Source organism: Alnus glutinosa, chromosome 14 (genome assembly GCF_958979055.1).
Source record: "Alnus glutinosa chromosome 14, dhAlnGlut1.1, whole genome shotgun sequence".
Lineage (NCBI taxonomy): Eukaryota > Viridiplantae > Streptophyta > Magnoliopsida > Fagales > Betulaceae > Alnus > Alnus glutinosa.
Genome location: NC_084899.1, coordinates 4,375,001 through 4,399,221, shown reverse-complemented (window position 1 = coordinate 4,399,221; position 24,221 = coordinate 4,375,001). Strand labels below are relative to the sequence as shown.

General features: G+C 36.4%; 3 protein-coding genes across 3 annotated transcripts in view; 2 read left to right on the top strand and 1 right to left on the bottom strand.

Moving 5' to 3' along the window:
• Window positions 1–767: 767 nt before the first annotated feature.
• Window positions 768–1,315, top strand: LOC133857545 (early light-induced protein, chloroplastic-like). The gene is made up of 2 exons (XM_062292809.1): window positions 768–917; window positions 1,082–1,315. Exons 1-2 carry the CDS (start codon window positions 768–770, stop codon window positions 1,313–1,315), a joined length of 384 nt encoding a protein of 127 aa, XP_062148793.1.
• Window positions 1,316–15,478: 14,163 nt separating this feature from the next.
• LOC133857544 (uncharacterized) lies at window positions 15,479–17,045 on the top strand. The gene is made up of 3 exons (XM_062292808.1): window positions 15,479–16,120; window positions 16,222–16,453; window positions 16,555–17,045. Exons 1-3 carry the CDS (start codon window positions 15,479–15,481, stop codon window positions 17,043–17,045), a joined length of 1,365 nt encoding a protein of 454 aa, XP_062148792.1.
• Window positions 17,046–21,329: 4,284 nt separating this feature from the next.
• Window positions 21,330–24,221, bottom strand: part of LOC133857736 (uncharacterized) — a 5,381-nt gene continuing 2,489 nt past the window's right edge. The window contains exon 1 of the mRNA XM_062293065.1: window positions 21,330–24,221. This exon is cut by the window's right edge and continues 2,489 nt beyond it. Within this exon, the coding sequence (XP_062149049.1) occupies window positions 23,834–24,221 (388 nt within the window). The 3' untranslated portion in view covers window positions 21,330–23,833.

The window sequence follows — 24,221 nt, the reverse complement described above, 5'->3', positions numbered from 1 at the left end:
AGCAAAAGAAACTCAACTCGTCCACTGCACGTGCTGCTTTCACCCTCACTCGCAATTTTTTGTTTTTATTTTAATCTTTCTCTCTCCCTCTCTCTCACACGCCTCCAACCGCATGCAGGTAGAGGAAGATTCAGTACAACTGTACCAAAGTGCTAATCTGGTTCTTCCACGGGCCATTAAATTGTAGATTGCATGGACGCTCCAAGATATACCTGGGCAGAGATTTACTCGGGGGCGAGCAGCTTGCCGACGGCGGGGCAGACGAGCTTGACGTTGCCATGCAGGGACGAGGACCGGACTGAATATAACAAACAGTGGGGTGGCCACGGTCAACGCATCGACCGTACCAACTATAGAGGATCAGGAGCGAGCCACCAGCGGTGGCCGCAGTGAAGTGAAATATCTTACCATTTGGAAACACCAAGAACAGGGAACTGCAGATAATTCCAACCATCAGAGGGAAACTCTCCATCACGTCATCCATATCATTAGCATATCCAGGAAAAAGGCAGTTGGTAACTCGATGATCCGAGAAAGCAATAGCCACGAAAACCATCACCGACATCATATATGGAAGACGTGTGGGATGGGGATCCTAAATATCCACCGCGGGCTGATCGATCTGCCTGCCAGCTGCCCTCATGCACACACTATATACACACAAACAGCCCAACTCCTATGGAAGTGCAAGCTTGACAGTTGACACTCACATTTCTACGCTGCATATTAATTGAGTATTCCCTTCCTGATTCTTCAAAGCATTCGCGATGACTACTTCGGCTGTAATGCAATCCATCTTGGCCAGCCCTCTGACCCGTATGGCCAATGCGTCTGCTAGGGTCAACCAGTTTCTTCCCACTTCTTCTGTGCCACGCTTGCCAAGGAATTCTAGCGTGCGAGTGCGGTCCATGGCAAAGGTACCTAGCTAAAATCTCAAGCTTAATTTCTCTCTTATTTTTCTCATCATGTCAATTACGTACAGCTAATTATCTGTAAGTAAGAAATGACCCTAACATTCGATCTGTTGTTACATGCATTATATTTTAACAACGTACGTACGTGTTTTGCTATATATGAACAGGTGAGCACCAAGTTCTCTGACCTGTTCGCATTCGGTGGGCCCACACCGGAGAGGATCAACGGCAGGCTAGCCATGGTCGGCTTCGTTGCCGCGATGGCGGTAGAGCTATCCAGGGGACAGGATTTGTCTGTCCAGAAATCCAAAAGCTATGGCCTAAACCAAGTTCGGCTGAGTGGAGCTTTGGGTAGAACAGGAGTATGTCACTGTGGAAGCTTGGAGAAGGTTCAAGGATAGGGCCGTTTGAAAACCACTTTTTCCTTCTCTTTTCTTACTTTTACTTCTCTAAAAAAAAATTAATAACTTCAATAACTTCAAAATATTCGTAACTTTTTCACATTTTATATCACATCAACACTTTTTTATTATTTTTTAAATAAAAAACTCAATACAATACAATTTTTTTTTTAATTTTTCATATAAATTATTTCAACTTTATATCACAACAATTTTATTTTTCAATAAAAAAAAAAAAAAAAAAAAGAAAGAAGAAGAAGAAGAAGGAGAAGAAAAGAGAAGAAGAAGAAGGGGGAGGGGAGGGTAAGTGTGTTTTTGATTCCTTTTGGCTAAGTAATTAATGGGCCATAGAACATGTTTTAGAGCTGGGTAGTATTTTACGTTTTAGGCCCAAATAAGGGTATCTTGGGTCCAAGTAGACTATTCTTAGTGTTTTTCCCAATAAGAATAAAGCTAGAACTAAAACTAGAAAACTATTTCAAGTCTTTTTAAGTAAAAAAAAAAAAAAAATCGATTGGTTTTCCAATTAATGGAGTTTAGAATAAAGATGAAGTAAGATAAAAGAGAATAAAATAAAAGACTTTTTCTTAAGTTGGATTAAAAAAATATGGTTTCAAGAACCATAAAGTTATACATTAGGCTTGTTTAAAATATTTAAGAATATGGGAAAAAGTCAATATAATTTAAAACCCCCTCCTAACTAGGATTTTTGTATTTAGCTTAAGGCTGACATAACATAACATCATTGGTTCAGGTGTAGAGCAATTTTAGTTAGCCTAACTAGCAGCTACATTAACAAGTATTCCCCACCTACCCACCTTTCTATTTAAAGGTTTTATTTTTCAGTCTCTCTAAAATGCTCTTACAAGTTTCACGTGGTTATTTAGAGTAATTCTAGACGCCATACTCATATCTTTCTTGTGTTCTTCTAAAACCGATGTGGCTTTGAAAATCATCATTTGATCAAAAATGAATATTAGAGCTCTTCTTCTAGTATCCATCTAAAATGATATAAATGTAATAAAAAAAGTTAAAAAATTGCATACATGTCATCCAGAATGACATAGATATAATTTTTTTATTACATTTATGTCATTCTAGATGAACACCAGAAGAATACTAAAAGGAACTCTAATATTCTTCTTGATCAAAATCTAATAATAATCTGTCATAAATCAAATAATAATTTTAAAAGGTACATCATTTTTAGAGGAACACAAAAAGAACATTGATATGACGGCTAGAATTATTTAATTATTTGTGATAATTCTCTATTTGTCTCACATAAAGCTTTAATTGTTCTATAATTTGTTTTAAGGCTATGGAAGTGAATATATCGTTTAAAAGAGAATGTCGCGCATTATTCGGTAATTATGCTTGAAATCCAAAGATAATAATGTAATTGGAGCATCGAAAGAGAACATTTTATCAAATGTTATGAAATGAGGATGCAAGTTAAATATATTTCCAAATAAATGTGACGTAAATTGTGGGGATGAGCTTGCATATTCGTTGAGAGTAGAAATTGATGGCTTTTTAGTTTCTTTGGGGTGTGCATAAAAAGCGTATCAAAGTCAGACAATAATGTATTTCACTCAAATGCTTATCAAGGAACATATTTTCTGGGCATGGTTTAAAAGGCTCACAACAATTGTAATACGACCATAAAGGTAGAAAGGATGAAACTAAGAGCTGATTGGAAATACATATTTAACATTTATTTTGATTACTAATTACAGGTTCAAGATTAGCCATATGACATTCAAAAGTGATGCAGAGAAATTAGGCATGTCAATTGCTGCCCGCTTGCACCAATTATACCAATTAACTACATCCTTATTTGCTGTACTTGTGACTATTTATTTAGGATTTCATGGACTACTTTTAGGTTTCATCTTCAACAACGTTTCACCACTTTTAAGACACAGACATCAATTGACTCTTCCATCTCCCACGTGGTTTTCATGGCGTTCTCCGGCGTGAACAAGCTCGATGAGGACACAGGCTTGCTGACAGAAAAGTCAGACGAAAGTGCTCTTTGTCGGCCATGGGATCGCTCAGAGGTGGTGGCTCTATTCTTATGAGGGGCAGCTTGATTACTCTTTTTCAAGCATGTGCAAGCTATCTAACATACGATACAATTTCACTTCACGGCACGACCAAAAAACAAAAGAACCACTACAAAAATTTTGTCAATTTGCCGCGTGGCTACAGTGACCGTGTCTACAGTAGGGGTCACTGTAGCCACGCGTCAAAATAGCCCTATGTATACATGAGGACGTGGCTATTTGTGGATCGGTCACATATAGACGTGTGTATTTAATACACGTGCCCACTTGGACACGTGTATTTAATACACATGCCAAAACTAACGCGTGTATTAAATACGCGTGTCTATTTGGACACATGTTTTAATACGCGTGTCTACTTGGACACGTATATTATTTACACGCGTCCAAGTGAACACGTGTCCAAATAGACACGTGTATTTAATACACGCGTAAGTTTTGGCACGTGTATTAAATACAGTTGTCCTACTGTTTTTATCAAATATATATTAATTAAAAAAAATGTAATTAAGGTTTTTGTGTATGGACGTGTGTATTTCATACACGCGTCCATTTGGCCTCGTGTAATAACTGGTTTTAATCAAATATATATTAAAAAAAAAAATGTAATTAAGGTTTTGTACACTATGCATAATAATATTTCTAAATACATGTGTAATGACTCATTTTATACAATATGCATATAAATCTTTGTATTTAGGTTTTTTTTGAAAAAAAAAAAAAAAAGAGCGAAAAAACTTTAGTTTTTTAACTATATACATGCATAATGACGCGTACATATTTAGGGTGTACGTGTTTAGTTCTTTATATATGGTATACTTATAAGTAAACCCTAACCCTAATTAAGGTTAGCGTTTACATTTATAGACGTATTACAAATGAGTTTTGTCTTATTTTATACTGTAGCAATTTAGTACTAATTTGCATATTGTACTATATATATATATATATATATATACACACACAATAATATATAACACCAAATTAAGGTTTGGTTTTGTAGAACATCGCCTTAAACATTTCTACGTTTAAAATATATATATATACATAAAAAAGTCAAAAAAAAAAACTTATAATTAAGACTATATACATGTATGCATAATATATGCATGCATGTAAACGGTTTTAAAACTATATACATTTATAATGACTTGTGTGTACCCTAATTTACCTTAAAGTTTATGGCTATATATAGTAAATGCACTTATTTTTAGGGTTCCCTCCTATATATAAATAGTATACTTATGGCTTAGTCCCTTACATAGTACATACACTTAGGGTTAGGGTTTATGGCTATATATAGTATATACACTTATGGTTAAAGTTTATAGATATATATAGTGTTTATGACTATATATATAGTACATATACTTAGGGTTATGGTTTATAACTATATATATATATATATATATATATATATATATATATATATATATATATATATATATACTTTTAGGGTTAGGGTTTATGGCTATATATAGTACGTACACTTAGGATTATGGTTTATAGGTATATATAGTATATGCACTTAGGGTTAGGGTTTAATTTTATGGTTAGGTTTTAGTTTTAATTTAGGGTTTAATATAGTATATATACTTAGTGTTAGGGTTTAATTTTAGGGTCAGGGTTTAGTTTTAATTTATAGTTTACGGTTTAGTTTTAGATCTTAGGGTTTAGCTATATGTACAGTACATACACTTAGGGCTGCATGAGTTTGTATTTTTGTTTACGTGGTTAAATTATATATATATATATATATATATATATATATATATATATATATATATAATTATAATTATAATAATAATTTTTTTATTTAATAAAATTGCTAGAATGGGCGACATGTATTTTAAATACACGTCGCCCATTGGGGACATGGCAGAATACCACATCCCTGATTGGACACGTGTACTTTAGTACAAGTGTCCAATTGTTTGGCCAGGACAGCTGCGCGGGAGTTCTCTCGCGCGCCACCTGGCCGGATAAATCGAATTATATATATATATATATAATTTATTTAAAATTCAAATAATATATTATTTTATAAAATATATATATCTCTGGAAGCTACCCATTTCCGAGTTTCTCTCTCTCTCTCTCTCTCTCTCTCTCTCTCTCTCAGTCACAGCGGCACCAACCAGCTCCCCGGCCACAGCGCGTCCGCCCTTCCCGCCGGTGATACGCCCTCTCTCCAGCTCTTTCTGCTCGATTCTCGCTCTCTCTCTCTCTAATATCTCGCTCTATCTCTCTCTCTCTACCTTTCTCTCTCTATCTCTCTCTCCCTCTCTATCTCTCTCTACCTGTCTAAACTCCGGCCGGCCAGCTAGTACCCTCTCCAGCCCTTTTTTTTTCTCTCTCTACCTCTCTCTCTCTCTTTCTCTCTCTGTGTATCTCTATATCTCTCTCTCTCTCTCTCTCTCTCTCTCTCTCTCTGTGTAATGTAACGTTTGGTTTTGTGTTTTTTTTTTTTTATTTTAATTTTTTCTGTTAGTATTAATTTTTTCCTCCCAAAAAATGCAGGTACAAAAAATACAAAAACCATATATTACACCACAGAGTACAGGATTGTGAGTAATTTTCAAATTTTGTTTCCTTCATTTTTTGGCTATAATAAATTTCATACATTTTACTGTATTTGTTTAGATATTTTTTCTAATTGTTTATCATTCCAGTATTACTATATATTGTTGGGTTTGTATATATATTGTTGTGTCATTTTTTTGGTTTTGTTGTGGTTGGTTATTATGCATGAGAAATATGCATGCGTACAGTTTTATGTTTTTTGGTGATATATTTTACCATTTACAAATTTGTGTTGTTATTATCATTTTTGGCAATTATCATATTTTGGTTTTTGGCAATTCTAAAAAACCGAAATATAGAAAAATGAATTCTAAAAATGGTCCTCATATACAAAATCATTTTTTAAAAATAAAATTATGGAATTGTTTAAACTAAAATTGAAACAAGCATATCGTACTATTTCAACATTTTTGGCTATAGAGAGAAATAAAATTGAAGCAATCCTTTTTGGTAATTTCTTACAAAAACCATTTTAGAACAAACTCCATATCATTTTATAATAAAATGACCGTATCCGACAATTTCAACCAAAATTAAAATCAATAATTAATGAAAAAAAAACCCTTAAAAAAAAAAAAACAAAAAACTTAACCCTAAACCCTTTAAGAAAAAAAACAGAAACTCTAAACCCCTAAAAAAAAACAAACACTCTAACCATAAACTCTAAATCCTAAACCCTTTACAAAAAGCAAAACCCTATAACAAAACAAAAACTCTAACCTTAACCCTAAACCCTTTTTTTTTAAAAAAAAAAAAAAAAAAAAAAAAAACCCTAACACCCTAACCCTAAACACTAAATCCTAAAACCATAACCGTAAAACCCTAACCCTAAGCCCTAACCCTAAGCCCTAACCCTAAACCCTAAACAATAAACCCTTTAAAAAAAAAAAAAAACACCCTAAACCAATTTTTTTTAAAAATAAAAAATAAAAACCTTAAACCTTTAAAACAAAACAAAAATCCTAACCCTAAAAAAAAAAGACAAAAACTCTAAACCCTTAAGAAAAAACTAAAACCCTAACCTTAAAAACAAAACAAAAAATCTAAACTCTTAAGAAAAAAACTAAACCCTAACCCTAAACCCTAAACCCTAAAAAATAACCCTAAGCCCTTAATTAAAAAAATCAAAAACTCTAAACCCTTAAGGAAAAACTAAAACCCTAAACCTAAACCCTAAAAAAAACCAAAAAACCCTAAACCCTAAAAAGAAAACCCTATAACCATAAAACCGTCAAACTCTAACCCTAAGCCCTAAACCCTAAACAATAAACCCTTTTTTTTTAAAAAAAAAAACACCCTACACCAATTTTTTTTTTTATAAAAAAAAAAAAAAAACAAAACAAAAAACAAAAAACCTTAAAACAAAACAAAAACCCTAACCCTAAAAAAAAGATTTAAACTCTAAACTCTTAAGAAAAAACTAAACCCTAACCCTAAAAACAAAACAAAAACTCTAAACCCTTAAGAAAAAAACTAAACCCAAACCCTAAACGCTTAAAAGAAAACTATAAACCCTTAATTAAAAAAATCAAAACCGCTAAACCCTTAAGGAAAAACTAAAACCCTAACCCTAAACCTTTAAAAAAAAAAAAAAAAAAAAAAAAAAAAAAAAAAAAAAACCAAAAACTATGAACCCTTTAAAAAAAAAAAAAACAAAAACAAAAACGTAAACCCTTTTTTTTTAAAAAAAAAAAAAAAAAACCTTGAACCCTTAAGGAAAAACTAAAACCCTAACCCTAAACCCTACAAAAAACCAAAAAACCCTCAACCCTAAAAAAAAAACCCAAAAACTATGAACCCTTAAAAAAAACAAAAAACAAAAATCCTAAACCCTTTATAAAAAATAAAATAAAATAAAAAATAAATAAATAGAACAAAAACAAAAACCGTAAACTTTTTTTTAAAAAAATAATAATAAAAAAAAAAAACCTTAAACCCTTAAAAAAAACTAAAACCCTAACCCTAAACCCTAAAAAAAACCAAAAAAACCCTCGACCCTAAAAAAAAACCCCAAAAACTATGAACCCTTAAAAAAATAAAAAAATAAAAAAAAATCCTAAACCCTTTATAAAAAAAAACAAAAACCATAACCCTAAACCCTAAACCCTTAAGAAAAAACTAAAATCCTTACCTTAAATCCTAAACACTAAACCCTTAAAAAAAAACCCTAAACCATTCAAAAAAAAAAAACTCTAAACCCTTAAAAACAAACAAAAACCCTAACCATAAACCTTAAACCCTAAACCCTTAAAAGAAAAAAATAAAATATAACCCTAAACACTAAACACTAAACCCTAAAACCATAACCGTAAAATTGTAACCCATGTTCTTATTTTTTACAAGTTTATACTATAAGAAATTTGATTTGTCTCGGTCTCTTAACCATATACAGAGAAATATGGACAAGTCTTGGATGTCAGCACGTAGGGGTACGACACAGTATAACGACGGTTGTAGGGCGTTTGTGGCATTTGCTGTTAGAAACTGTACGGCTATCGATGGCAAAATTTACTGCCCATGCAAGAATTGTCGAAATAACCAACGTCACACTCCAAATTACGTTCTTGCCCACCTGACAGGAGGTAGGGGGATGACTCCAGGATACAATTTGTGGTATATGCACGGTGAGACCATGATCGGGTCTGCTGTTCGTGGTGGATGTTCGAGTCATCCCAGTGGCATAGATTCGGCTGCCAGTGACACTGAATAGGGTGAATTCACAGAACAGGGGGTGGGGACCCTGGTACAGGGTGGTGACATGCGCGCCATGTTGCGTGACGCCTTCGGCGTGCACGATGTTGCTGACGACGCCAGTACGGATTTGGGGGGAGTTGACGAAGGTACCTCTTGCGGGGACGCATTGAAGTACCAAGAGTTGTTACAGACTGTCGAGAAGCCATTTCACCTTGGTACCAAGCATAGTAAATTGAGTACTACTGTACACATGTACAATTTGAAGTGCGTTGGAAATATTAGTAACAAAATTTTTTCAGACATTCTTGAGTTTATCAATCAGTTATTGCCTCTTTGCGATGAGACATTGCCAGTTAATACGTATGAGGCGAAAAAGTTCCTAAGTTCCATGGGTTTAGGGTATGAGAAGATTCCGGCGTGCCGTAATGACTGTATGTTATTTTGGAAAGACAATACAGACTTAGATTCATGTACCGTATGTGGAGAATCTAAGTGGAGGGCAGATACACATATAGGTGAGGATGATGAGGTCATATCATCAAGGAAAAAACGCCCGGTGAAGATGTTGAGGTGGTTTCCACTCATCTCACGGTTACAGAGGTTATTCATGTCTGAGCATACTGCGCCCTATATGAGATGGCATGCAGAAGGCCGCACTAGGGATGGCGTATTGAGACACTCAGCCGATGGTGAGGCATGGAGATCGTTTGACATTTTACATTCAGATTTTATGGCAGACAGTAGGAACGTCCGGCTTGGTTTGATAGCAAATGGATTTAATCCTTTTGGGAACATGAGCACATCCCATAGCACATAGCCCGTAATACTTGTGCCGTACAATTTGCCTCCTTGGATGTGCATGAAACAGACGTCGTTCATCCTGTCACAGGTTATCTCTGGACCGAGCTCACCTGATATGGATATTGATGTCTACCTTCAACCATTAATTGATGAGTTGCTGGAACTGTAGAATGTAGGGGTACGGACATTTGATGCTTCAAAGATGAAAAATTTTAATATGCGAGCTTAGTTGATGTGGACAATAAATGACTTGCCAGCATATGCAGATTTATCTGGTTGGCCTAACAGGAGTGTGAAGACATGTCTTTGCTGTATGCAATCGACACGTTCTAAATATTTAAAAAACGGATGTAAATTTTGCTATATGGGGAACATGAGATACTTGCCAATTGAACATCTGTGGTAGATTAACAGAAGAACATTTGACGTTACTGAAGAATTTGACAGCGCGCCAAATGTGCCATGCGGAGACGAGATTCTCTAACAGTTAGACGGAGTTGCGTTTGGGGATTAGAGCGCGGGTAAGAAACAAAAGAAGAAATGGAAGAAGCGGAAGACGGGTGTAGCAAGTTCCGATGATGTTATGTGGAAGAAGAAAAGTATTTTTTTTAGATTGCCATACTGGAAAGACAATTTGCTTCGGCACAATCTTAATGCCATGCACATAGAAAAAAATGTCATGGATAATATACTTGGCACTATTTTGGATATCAAAGGGAAAACAAAGGACAACCTAGCAGATCGCCTGGACTTGCAGGAAATGAAGTTGAGACCTAAGTTGCATCCGTTCACAGCTGCAAATGGTAAGACATATATGCCCACTGCCTGTCACACGATGTCTAAGGAGGACAAAAAAAAATTTTAAAGGTTCTTCGAAATGTGAGGGTCCCGGACGGATACGCCTCGAACATTTCACGGTGTGTTCGGATCAAGGACTGTACAATTCTGGGGTTGAAGAGCCATGATAATCACATACTGATGCAATAGCTTCTCCCAATTGCCTTGTGTCAGTCACTGCCAGATAAAGTGGTTAGACCTCTTATGGAGATTTCTGTATTTTTCAGAGGCATATGCTTAACCAAGCTAACACATGAAGAGATGGACCGACTGCAGGGTGACGTCTGTATCACTTTGTGCAAGTTAGAACAGGTATTTCCTTCAGGGTTTTTTTACCAGCATGGTCCACTTGGTCGTGCATCTTGTGCTCGTGTAGACTCAGCGGACCTGTGCAGTATAGGTGGATGTACCCGGCAGAGAGGTAAAATTTTGCATAATATATATATATATATATATAAATTGATTTAATTGGTTTTATAAACGGGGACAATTTCTTGTCGTGTATGCGTGTACACCAAGAGTCTTGGGGGTTTCAAGTCTAATGTGCGCAATAAAGCGGCTCTTGAGAGGTGCATTGCAGTGGGGTACATAGCGACCGAACTGGTAACATTCTGTTCAAGGTATCGGGATAACACACCAACATTCCACAACAGACCTCAGAGAAATTCTGATGGATCAAAGGGGGCGGGCACGCGAGTTACCCTGAACCGGTTGACAATGCACCAGATTCATCGTTATATTGTGTTCAACTCTGAAAAGTTTCACAATTTGCGGATGTAAGTAGTGTTTATATATTTAACAGAATTCGAATAAAATTATTAATAACAATTATTACATAACTGTATACGCTGAATGTAGGATGCACAGAGACGCGCTTAGGCGATCATGCACTAGGGGTCGTATTACGAAGGCTCTTATTGAAACACATCATGAGCAGTTCTGCGAATGGTACCGTGCATATGTAAGGGAATAGTGGTAATTTAGAAATTGGCAAAATTTATGGGCCAGTTTGGCAAGTCACTGGACGCCCAAATTTTTTGCCTTTTTTCCTGTCATGAACAGTGACAAGAAATTTAAACTACTGATCCGAATCAGCCTCTCTGACTCCATGTATTATTTTCTGAGTTTAGCTTAGCTTTTTCCCACCTTTTTTAATTTTTTCTTCTCCCATTTTTCGAGTCCGTCTTCTCCATTTGCAGAGTCTTCAGCTTACTTTTTTGACTTCTTCTTTTCTTTCTTCGTCCGTTCTTCCCTTCTTTTCTTTTTTCCTGCTTCACTTTTTCGTCGACCCAGAAGAGCCACGCCTTCACGTGGCTTCGGCCATGGTCCAAAATTCTCTCCTCCCATCTTCTCCAGTAGGTGGCCGGTGGTAGATTTCCTGACCCTAAAATATAGCTCCCACGCCATGCGCAGAAGTACGGCCAAGGGTCAGATTTTTTTTCCCCATTTCCCATTGATTTTACCCATCTTCTTCCTCACCTTTGTGACTAATTACCCCAACCACCAAATTTATCTCAACCTGCTACTACTCAGACGGAAATCCAAGAAGGATCTCCCCATCAACTCTCTCAGTGTAGCTTTTGAATTTTCCACTCCCTAGCCATCAACTGTCCCTTCGTCAACAGATATACACAGTACCAACAAGTCCATCTACAAAAGGGCAGAACTCCTTGCCCACACTTAAAGCATGGACAAGAAGAGAATAAGGAAATCTACCTTCATTTTGAAGACCACGTACGCACTCAGAAGCTTGGGTCATCCAAGAATATCAACCCCACCAAGAAGCAGCTACCTCGCCGTGCATTCGCAAGCTTCACCGGGCCACTGACTCGATCACAGAGTAAGGTTAGATCCCTAATTACGTGTATGTGGTTTGTGTTTTGTTTATTAAGAACATTGTGGATGCTAAGTAAATATATGGGATAGTATTCAATCTCTTTACGTTTTTGTCTTGGCTGAACTCTAATGCTGTGTTGAAACCTCTGCAAAACGAAACAGAAAATAAACATAATATTGGAGAAAACTAGAAAGCAATAGGAACTTGTTTTGGTTGCTTGTATTTTGGATTTATATAAATCTTCCTTATTGAGTCACACCTTGGATTTGGAGAAGCTCCCCGAAATCATATTCGTTGACCAAAATATATGACTCATCCGTCTATGTCAAGAGTTTATTTCAAATATGTTTCATTGCTCTATATCATATGTTTAGATGAACAACTGAGGGACACCACGGAAATCCCCGCGAAATCATAGCAATAGGTCTTCCAACCAGTTCAAACCTCCTAACGCTATTTGGCCACGAGAAAGTGAAGAACGTTTGGTGTATATTTTGGTTGGGCTGGTTGAGAAAGGTGTCCGTTCCTTCGGCACTCACTTGCATGTCATCATCGACGACCTCAACGAGCAGTGCAACATGGGGCAATACACCATGGAGCAAGTTAAGCAGAAAATTGATCGCCTGAAATTGAATTATAAAGATTTTACGACGCTATTAACGGGGAAGGTTGGAACAGGCTTCGGATGGGATCAATCAACTAACACGGTCACCAACAGTGACCAAGCTTGGGAGCAACTCAAACATGTAAGCGTCTCTTCTAATGTGTTTTTAAATTTCATATACCATATTGATTAAATTATTCATGTGCAAACACTAGTAAATGATACGTCATCACGAATGTTTTTTTTTTTTGTTAATGAGTAATTAGTCCCTGGACATTTGCGGATATATGTGTTGTCTTTTAAGCATCGAGAGAAAAGGAATGGAGCTAGTTGGGTTTCTTTTTATGGCCCTATTTTGGGTTCAAATTAATTTGTGGTGTTCAAAATTAGAAGTTAAATGAGCCCACTGCCTTTGCTGGCTAAACTTGACTGATGAAAACTTATTTGACTTTAGTGTGATTAGAGTGACCATGTCCCGAAATTACATAACAACATGATTGTAAGGTACTAATTAAGTGAAGCACAATAGATTGGATTCCTTTTCCTTGGGTTGTCCAATACACGAATTTCAATAGGTTTGTTGCCATTTTGATGCATATCTGAGATCAGAATGTTGAAACAGAAACCACAGCAGTGTTTAGAAGGAGATGGACTTGCTCTCATTTAAGTGTCTAACTAAACAGGTCATCAAAATAATTGTGTGTTCACCCTTCCATTCCATAAGCTACTACAGCTTATGGCTTAGTGTCTTTGCAATCATAGGATGCTCATGTTTAACTTGATGAAAGTTGATTGTTCTTGCACTTTATATTATATAAAATTATTCTAATAAACACCTTGCCCTTGCATTTCCAGTTCAAAGATTTGTTTTAGCTCTATTTTACCGGGTTTTCTAATGGATTCTCTGCTGTTTATGGTGTACATAGTTTTCTCTTTCTCCTTTTCTCTTTATGTGTGTGTGTATATATATATATATATATATATATTTTTTTTTTTTTTTTTTTTTCTGAGTTCGCAGACAGAAAAATGCTTCTTCTCTACTACTTCCCTTGTAAATCTATTCAGATTTTCTTCTTAATCCTGAAAATGGTGTGGTTTACAGTTTGTAGGTTTTTCGAATTAGTGCTATCAGTGGCTTGGGTCAGTCTTTTCTTATAACTAGGTGTGTGTACATAAAGAAGGATAATATCACAGAAGCTACTTTTATTAGTGAGCATTATCTATTTGTTAAAGGAGTAGGGGTTTGACAGAACTAACTTATGTATCAAGTATAACAGAAGCTAGTTTGTGCCTTTTTCTAAGAGGTGATTCGGTGGGGTTTGTCGTATTGAAGGTAGATATGTACTGATAAGGAATGCTTTTTAATGTTTTATATTGTTTAATGCTTTATATTTTTTAATGGTTTATATTCTTTAATGGCTGTTTTTTAATGGTTCATTTCTTCTCTGTGAGCTCATATTGTTTAATGGTTTATCCTAAGAATGACTCATGTCTAAGTATGTGGGATTCATTATATTGGTTGTCTATAAAAAAAAAAGCACTAAATGAATTTTCTTAATGTTTGCATTTGTCCGTGTAAACATGCTTGGTTGATCACTTAATAATGTAGTATAGATGTTGATTATCTTTTTTTCTGTATGTGTCATTTTCCTTATTTATCATTATTTCCTTCACAATTACAATTTTTCACGAAGTTAATTCTCATTTTTGGTTTTGTTTATATTTTTTTTTTTTTGCTCTTTGTTTTTTGATTTTTGTTTTTGGGTCTTGCAGAACTATGGTGCTGATAAGTATTATAGATTTAGAACCAACCCACCGCGCAACTACCCATTGTTCATACGTATTCACGGGCAGCTTTGCTACCGGAGAGCTTGGACATGCTAGCACACAATCGCCGCCCAACACAGATGAGGACAGTCAATCTGATAGCCAGTTCATCGACCTAAACAATCCATTGACTTGGAGGAGCCTCAGCTTCAACAACCAAACCGTGCAAAGCTCAAGCCGAAAGGGAAAAAGCGTGCCACACCCCAACATTCTCAACGCAGCAGCAAGCATACGGCAACAAGATCCACAGACCCGGAAGTCGAGAAATGGTCCGACGAATGGTCCGAGATGCGTAGACATTTTAACAAGGGCCTTGCCAACTTGGGGAAAGGAAATGGGGAAGGGTCAAGTCAAGAATCAGATCTAACGCTTCAGGCGATGGCGCTCCTTAATGAAGCAATCGCAGAGACTCCCGTGCCAGAGGAAAACTACTGGAAGGCAGCGTACTCCTTCATTGATAAACATAAAGCGAAGATTTTCGTAAGTATGGCACCGGAGATGAGAGTGGCATGGCTGCAAAGAGGGATTAACAAGGACGTTTGAATTGCTTATGTTTATTTGCATTGCCACTTACTGTTAGACCTCGTTTGTTGCTTATGTTTATTTGTATTGTCACGGACTGTTAGGCTTTGTTTGTTGTTTTATGTTTATTTCCATTGCCACTAGTTGTTAGGCTTTGCTTCCTGATTATGTACAGCTACTGTGTTCATGATATTAATAGGTACTGCTTATCTTGTTGATGCTTCATTATTGCTGCTCTTGATATACATTTACATTATACACTAATTAGTACCAACTTCGAATATTTTTATTTATATAAAATTATTACATGAATAGAGAAGTAACTGCATATTCCTTCCAAATATAAGGCTTCAAATAGTTGTCTCAATGATTCAAATAGGTTGTCATAAATGGACGACAGTGGACCGTCAAGTTCAGAAGCTGGGCATTGGGAAGATGAACTAGATGCGTGTTCAGATTCTGATAAGTCGTGGGGTGACGAGACTGATGCTGACGGAGAGTCAATTGCATCGTCACTTGATAGTGACGACCCTGTGTTTAGTCGTCCAGATGTTTTGGAGCTTGAATTAGAACTAATGTTTATGTACGTTCGGTTATCTGAGTGGAAACAACAACGTGGAGGAGTACCAAGGGTTCCTATTCCACAAAGAACTTCTATACTAACGGGCTCGATGTGGATTCATTGGGTTTTAACAAATCCCAACGAAAATACATGTCTTGAACGCTTTCGAATGAATCCCGACGCATTCCTTGCTCTTTGTAATACGTTAAAGCAGAATGGCTTCTTACAAAGTAGTCGATATGTGAAGATAACGGAGCAGGTTACTGTATTTTGCCTCCTAATGGCACACAATTGGACACAATGGGACGTGGCTGATAGGCTCCAACGTTTAACACATACTGTCAGCGTATATTGCAGAAGGGCGTGTAAAGCCATGTGTAGGTTGGGAAAGACCATCATACAACCGACTGAGACGCGCATGCCACACCAAGTCGTCGCTCAAAATGGCAACTACTACCCATGGTTTACGGTGAGCAATGCTTGAACAATCCATCTTCACAATTGAACTTGTGTTAGATTGTTTTTTTACACCGATTCGTCTTTACTTAGTTGTGAAAACTCTGATTGCAGGGCTGTATTGGTGCTATTGATGGCACACACATCGATGCGAAGGTCATCAATGGGGATGCAAACACATACCGAAGCAGAAAACATACAACCACTCAAAATGTAATGTGTGTGGCGGATCTAGATCTGAACTTCACTTATGTATATGCTGGTTGGGAGGGAAGTGCGCACGACTCCCGCATCTTTACTATGTGTGTAAATGATCCAACGCTACGCTTCCCAACACCAAAAGAGGGTATTGTGCCATGAATCTATTTTCTATGAGTATTGTATGTTATACCATGTCCATTAATTTGCGGTACCTACCTTTTCCAAACGAATTTACATGTTGTGCAGGATTCTTTTACCTAGTGGATTCGGGATATGGATGCTATCGCGGGTTCCTACCTCCATTTCGTCGTGAACGGTACCATTTGCCCGAATTTCAACATGGGCAAGACATACCCAAGAGTATGCGGGAGCTCTTTAACTATAGACACTCAGCGTTACGGTCAGCGATTGAGCGTTCCTTTTCGATATTAAAGAACCGATTTCCTATTTTAAGAAAAATGCCCCCGTACCCACTACGATACCAACGCCTATTTGTGATCGCATGTTGCACTTTACATAACTACATAAGAAAGTTTAGCGGGGTGAATGATCCATATTTTGCTGATGCACTACGTAGAATAAACCCTTGGATAGATGTTGCTTATCAGGCGGAAGGAGAAATTGTGTCTTTGGTTTCCCCTGGAGAACGACCAGATCAATCAGATGCGAGTGCAGTGCATATGACAAAATTAAGGGATGCAATGGCCAGAAGTATGTGGTCCCACTTGTCTCCGTAGGATGGGATGTAAAGTCAACCCACTTGTTTTCTCATGTACTATGATTTCACTATGTGGTTTATGTAAAAGCATCTTTAATGGACTACTTTAAATTTCGGTCAATTTTAGTTACAAATTTCTAATATTTTTTTTTTTAGGTTAACTTTTAAGTTTAAAAAGTCAAATACATTATACTTATTAATAAATCCATTGAATGGAGGGAACAGAGAAGATGACAGAAACAAAAACGACTACACTAGGAACACTAATGTTCGTCCAACCAAGAGTAGTTTTCTGTTTGTTTGAAGCTGGTTTGAAGCTGTACAATGTGGTGATCGATGACGTCAGACAGACCACTATTTTAAAGCATCTTCAAGTGAACTTTTATATTAGCAAAATGGATTGAAAATTGGACAAAACTCTTATTCTCTTTTCTTTTTAAAGCATAAATTGGATGAAGAAAATGGCTCATTGAAAATCAAACTCCTATTTTCGCATCAATATGTCTTGAGGAAGAAAGGCCAGAGTAATTTTTGGACCAAGTTTCGGGCAACCCAATATTATTAGAATTACCAAGGCTTCGATGGTTGAGTCATGGGCAAGGGGAATATAACAAGATCCACGTACATTCTATAGTTGCTATACATTTTCCTATTCGAGGTAATCGTGGTGGCGACTTCTTCGGTGTTAAGGCAACAAGATTGTCTTTGAAATAAGTTGGCAGTAACAGTTTTTATGTCCACATTTTAATTTCGACGCAATTGCTTCTTTTTTTTTTTTTTTTTTAATTATTATTATTGTTATTTTTTTTTTTAGCGTTTTAAAAATAGAATATCATTAGCTTTAGAACCCTTTTTTTTAAAAAAATAAATTAATTAATTAATGAGTGAAACAAGACATTGCAGCAACATTTGAAAACAAAATAGGAAAATTACATATAATCAAAACAAAGATTAAAAAAGTTACTTTCTATTACCGTAATCCATAGATTAATTATGTTTTAGTGGAAATAGATGTTACGTCTGATTGCCCTAAAGAGATCACTATATGCCGTGGTAATGGATCTAATATCACCATAGGGGTGGATCGAATACCCATGGTTGCCCCCTAAGTGCACTTGCTGTGGGGGTTTTGGGCATGTGGCTCATTCCTGCTTTAGTTGCTATTTTTTTTTCACCTTTTTTCCCACACTACAAAAAAACAGGCTTCAATTGTCACTCACTGCCATTGATGCTGCTCAAGCAGCCACTACGCATGACATGCATGCCAAGGACGTGTCTAAGACTGCCAGCAAGAATGCTATGCATGACAAGGTTGATATCATGTGTAACACAGCTATAACAATAGCTGTTGACAAGGAATACTTACCAATAAAGTTGGCCGCAGCAAATCATTCAAGCAGAACTAATTTGGAATGTCAATCAACAAGGCTACACACCATCAAAGGAAACTTACCCCAACAGCAAATGTTCTATACAAGGCAAATATTGAATGAAAATATTTTCCTTGCATTGCTGATTCTCTCACGATCAATAAAGTCCAACCATACACAGGATCCCCATGAAGTCCACATATCAGCGAAGGCATTCCAAGATACTCATTAAGCCTACATGCCACCATCAAAGGCAATCCAATCAATCGTGCAAGGCAAGCATTGCCTCAATCAGGAAGTCAATGCTTGCCGTGCTCATCAAGCACATTGTTGATGAGCAACAGCAGCCGCACATCAAGGGATTACACAACTTCTAAGGAAAGAATAAAGGAGTCGATTGTCAATTAGTGTTATGTGATTGTAAATTAGACTTGCCTTAATCTACTCATGTACATCAGTATATATTCATGGTTTCTGCATTGGAATAAAATTAAGTTAATAGTTTCCTCTGCATATCAATTCTTTTATCAATTAGAGCCGCTTTCTACAAACGGCTTTATGTCTTATTGCATTAATCTATTTTGTCATGATTTAAGAGGTAAGTTCAACTCACATATCAATCTATATGACACAAAAGACACGGTTATAATAAGAAATAAATAGAAACACGACTATCATGCAGGAGCAAATAATATACACGACCACTCAAAAAACATTACAACATTACAACATTACAAGATGTCCACGATTTACCTAATGTCACATTAATGTAACAAGATCCAAGAGTACATTGTTACAAAAATGAATGACAATTCAATATTCCACAAAATTTATAAGTGCCCTAATGTTGAAGCCTAAAAGGGCAGCATCCCTTGATTAACACCTCTACGTGCTATAAGTATACAAATTAGAATTACCAAAAGTGCTATGCATAGGGCCCGTAGGGATTTAAGTTCCAAATATAACCTGCGATCGTTTGCAGCTTTAGAACGTAGTTCACTTTCCAACCGCATATTCTTTGCCCTCAATTCCAGTATCACTTGTCGGCTGCGTGCATCAACTTCTTGTTGGTCAACCCATACAAAGAACTTACAGTAGGTTCCGACCCTAAAATTTGGGCAACCATAATACCTTCTGCCTGGATTTGTCTCTGTCCACGATGTTTTCATATAAGACGTTAGGCCACAATAGCAAGTGCGGGTCGAACCTTGGACGCGAGCGGATGAGGATGTTGAAATCTCTGACATCTACTGAAAATACTAGTGAGAACAAAACAATGAAATTAAAAATACAAGCAATCAAAACAAGCCCCTTTTGCTTCTAGTTGTCTGCAACATTTTTGTTTTAAATTTTTTTTTTTTTTCGTCTTGCAGAGATCTCAACACATCATAAGAGTTCAACCGAGGCGAAATCGTAAAGAGAATGAACGTTGTTCCATATATTTTCTCGGCATCCACACAGTGCATAAACAAAACACAAACCCCATACACGTAATTAGGGATCTAACCTTACTCTGTGATAGAGTCACCGACCTTCTAACCCTTGGCCGTACTTCTGCGCATGGCGTGGGAGCTATATTTTAGGGTCAGGAAATCTACCACCGGCCACCTACTGGAGAAGATGGGAGGAGAGAATTTTGGACCATGGCTGAAGCCACGTGAAGGCGTGGCTCTTCTGGGTCGACAAAAAAGTGAAGCAGGAAAAAAGAAAAGAAGGGAAGAACGGACGAAGAAAGAAAAGAAGAAGTCAAAAAAGTAAGCTGAAGACTCTGCAAATGGAGAAGACGGACTCGAAAAACGGGAGAAGAAAAAATTAAAAAAGGTGGGAAAAAGCTAAGCTAAACTCAGAAAATAATACATGGAGTCAGAGAGGCTGATTCGGATCAGTAGTTTAAATTTCCTGTCACTGTTCATGACAGGAAAAAAGGCAAAAAATTTGGGCGTCCAGTGACTTGCCAAACTGGCCCTATGTGTGTTCAGTGTAATTAACCAATGTGATCTTTATTGTAACATAAGTCGATGGCCTGGACGATCAACGTAAGAAGGAATTGGGCCACAATTTGGTTATGCGTTGTAGAGGGCTAAAGGAGACAGCAGTCAAGTACAACAGGTACGTGGTAAATGAAAAATTGTTTCGCACGCTTGCCTATAATGTGGAAAGAAAGACTCAGAACAGTGGCGTATGTGTTCCAACCGTTGAAGGCGAAACGTACTACGGGTAGTTAACCGATATAGTGGAGGTCGAGTACTATAATGTGCTGTCGCAGGCACCCAAAAAATAAAACCTTACTTGTGAAAATATATATATAGCAGTGGAAGTAAGGGTCGATCCCACGGAGAGTAATTAGCCGAGTTTTATGCTACGTGAACAAGGATAGAGGGTTTTGAGTATAAAAATAATTTTAAGAAAAATAACTAAGAAACAATTCAAATTAAAATATTAATCAAGTAAAGAAACATTGGTTTAAGTCAACTTCCACCATCGGAATCTGGCAACTAATCATCGATGCAAATATATATCAATTCATGCTTTGAATATTCACCGTTGGAACTGTTTTCCTATCTCTCCTTAGTCGTAGTTAATTAGAAGACAAGTGCTCTAATTAACCATAACTACTAAACAACCTAAGACAAGCGCTATAGGTTTAATCTAGTAGCAGCCTTAAGAATTAGAAAGATCGATGAAGCGAAACAACACAAGCACAAGCGGTTGCATTTAATTTCGTCGGATGTTCTCCCTAAGATTTAATAATCGCTGAGAAGTAGCAAATCATTAAATCTTAGTTGCTTCGTAGATTGGAGGGATCAAACAATTACGGATTTGATATCCAACCTAGCAATAGATTGCAACGAGTAATACACTAGTAGGCCTTCTAGTAATTAAAAGAGACAATCATAAAAATAAACATAGAAAAACATCCGATACTCAAAACATAAATCGAACAATAAAAACAAATTAGATCTCACAGTTTTATTGATTCCGAGGCATCCGTTTCCTTCGACCTATTATGAAAGTTTAGCCACGCAGGGCCATGACTAAAACTCAAGGAAGTTAGAGAAGAGGGGAGAAGATGGAAGATAGATGATGTCTTGTGTGTCATGGTTCTCCCCTTTTATACACGTTTCATCCCATATGCTAGAAGCCTAGGAAATCTCCTAAAGAAAGATATTGTAAATACTATCCTAAAATAACAATACACAAATCTAATTTATTAAGGAAAGTATTAAACATAAAATAAAGGCTAGGATAACTAGGAAGATGATGTTTTCAATTGGGACTTTTGTTGCCACATGCTCTATCGATTATTTCCTTGTTTAAGTCCCCATAAATCAGCCAAGTATGGAGAGAAAGTCAATTTCCTTTGTATGGAAAGAGATGTTGACTTTGTATGGAAAGAGATGCTCCTTTTATGTTGTCTTCTTTACGTGGTCTCCACAAATCTCTTCTTTATTTTCTTGATCCTCTACACATCTTTTCCTTCCTTTTCTTCCTTTTGCTTAACTTTGTATTTATTGCTTGGCTTGGCTGGAATTGATTGGATGATTATGGAAAGTCTCAAAGTAAAGAAATTTCCATATCTGAAAACTTCCGCAATTAAACCGCATCAGATCCACATCAGAACGTCAACTTCAAGCCCGATTTCGACCTTGATACATTCAGTATCTCTCAAAACGTCAAACATGAAAGTTGTAGATCGTTTTCTTGGTGTTCCACAGCATCTTGAATCATCTCAATCAGAGCTTTTATGAGAGAGTTATACCAAGATTACGAACTGATGTCGAAACTGTCCAAAATCGCCCAATTAGCTTGTTTTGCATTTAATGCCTCAATTTATATCCTAAATCAAAATATAAGAATAATTAGTACATTTAGGCATTAAATAAGTATAAGGGATTAAATATTAAGGGGAAAAATATAACATTTTACATTCTCATCAAATTCTCCCACACTAAACCTTTGCTCGTCCTCGAACAAATCTCAAATTCACCTTCCTAAGAAAACCAAGGTTGCAACACCATCAACAAGGAACAACCAAGCTCTTCACAATTCATAACATATCATGAACAAACATTTTAAAACAGCTTAAAATTATTTAGCAAGAATTTTCACTTGAAGATGGAGTAGACTAAAAATGTAGACCCTCACGGAAATAAACACTCGACTCTAATGTGTTTGAAGGGTATGTGTTTCGTTCAAATTCATTCCAATGGAAATGATCTACCATAGGCTTGCATATCTTCTCATTCTCCACCACTGGAATCACATGCATAACATGAATCATAAGGACTTTTCAAGGGTTGTAACGGGGTTTAGGATCAAGGTAGGAAATATTTGGGAGTGTAGCTCAAAAGCCATTGAAACTAGTGGAGCAAAAATTGAATCAATTCAAGCTCAAATATATAAGACATGTAAAACCAGTTACTCCATTCAGCAGCTTTCTTCAATTTGTATATATCACGTATAAACAAACTCCCTTTTTTTTTTTCTTTTCTTTTTTCTTTTTTTTTGAATTTTAGGAGGAATTATAAACATGGACAATTTGTAATATCAAAAGTAATTTCCTCCATCACTTTCCTTCTTCTTTTTTCTTTTCTTCTTCTTCTTCCTTTTTTTTTTTTTTTTTCATCAATAATGGAACTCATGAATTGAGAATGAGAACATGTTCCATTTCACCAGTCATAGCCAAACCACAAATCTAGATACCCCCACACTTATTTCTTCCATACCCATACATATCATAATGATGAACAATGCTCCACTGGTTTTATGGCTTGGGTAAAGACATTATTTTTCGGGTTTAAAGCTTATAATGTGGGTTCACAATAAGCGATAAAGCTCAAAGGGGTTCAACAATGGGAAAAATTAATTACAAGGTAGGCTATTTGGCTTTATGTGGTTTATAACAAAAAGGGCTTTAATCATGTTCATGCATGCATGTGTCAATATGACATCGAAAGAGAATCAAGGCAAGTTCTGGAGAAACAAATCCATGGAAGAATATCTCTCATGAAAGAAAATAGTGAGACTGATATGGATGTGTCAGTCTAAAGGCTCAAAATCTCACCGGCTTTTGTCTACCAAATTTAGTCACAACCATCTCAAGGAAAATAATCAAACTAAATAATTCTAAGTCGAAAGATTACTATTCAATCATGTTATGAATTTTTCAAACTTAATTGAATCTGCTCATGGCATACACAACCTAAAATTATTGAAAACGAAAAGCAAATTTTTTTTTTTTTAAAAACAAATTAAAACACATCCTAAATTCCTTCCCCCACACTTAAAACTTACATTGTCCCCAATGTAGGTGAAATGCAAAGAAAATGCAAAGATAACAAAAATATAAATATGAGAATAAGAAAACAAACTCCCTTTGAGTTGCCTCCCAAACAGCGCCTTTATTTATTGTCGTTGGCTCGACGCAAGTCTTTTTTCAATCAGTATAAATTGGATCCTCAAGGTCCAATTTTACCACATTCTCTATTTGGAAACCTTCATAAAAAGTCTTAAGGCTATGGCCATTCACCTTAATCACTTTGGAAGTTGCTAAACTTTGAATTTCAACTGCACCATGAGGAAAAACATTAGTAACAACAAAAGGTCCAATCCAACGAGAATGCAACTTACCCGGAAACAAACGAAGCCTTGATTGGTATAGAATGACTTTTTGACCAATTTTAAACTCCTTCCTAAAGATCATCTTGTCTTGAAAAGCCTTCGTTTTCAAATTAGGGGCGGCTTGCAAAACAGAGGGTAAAGGCCTCTCGTTAGAAATTGGTAACGCAACATTACTTAACTGCTGTAACTTTGGAAAATCATTC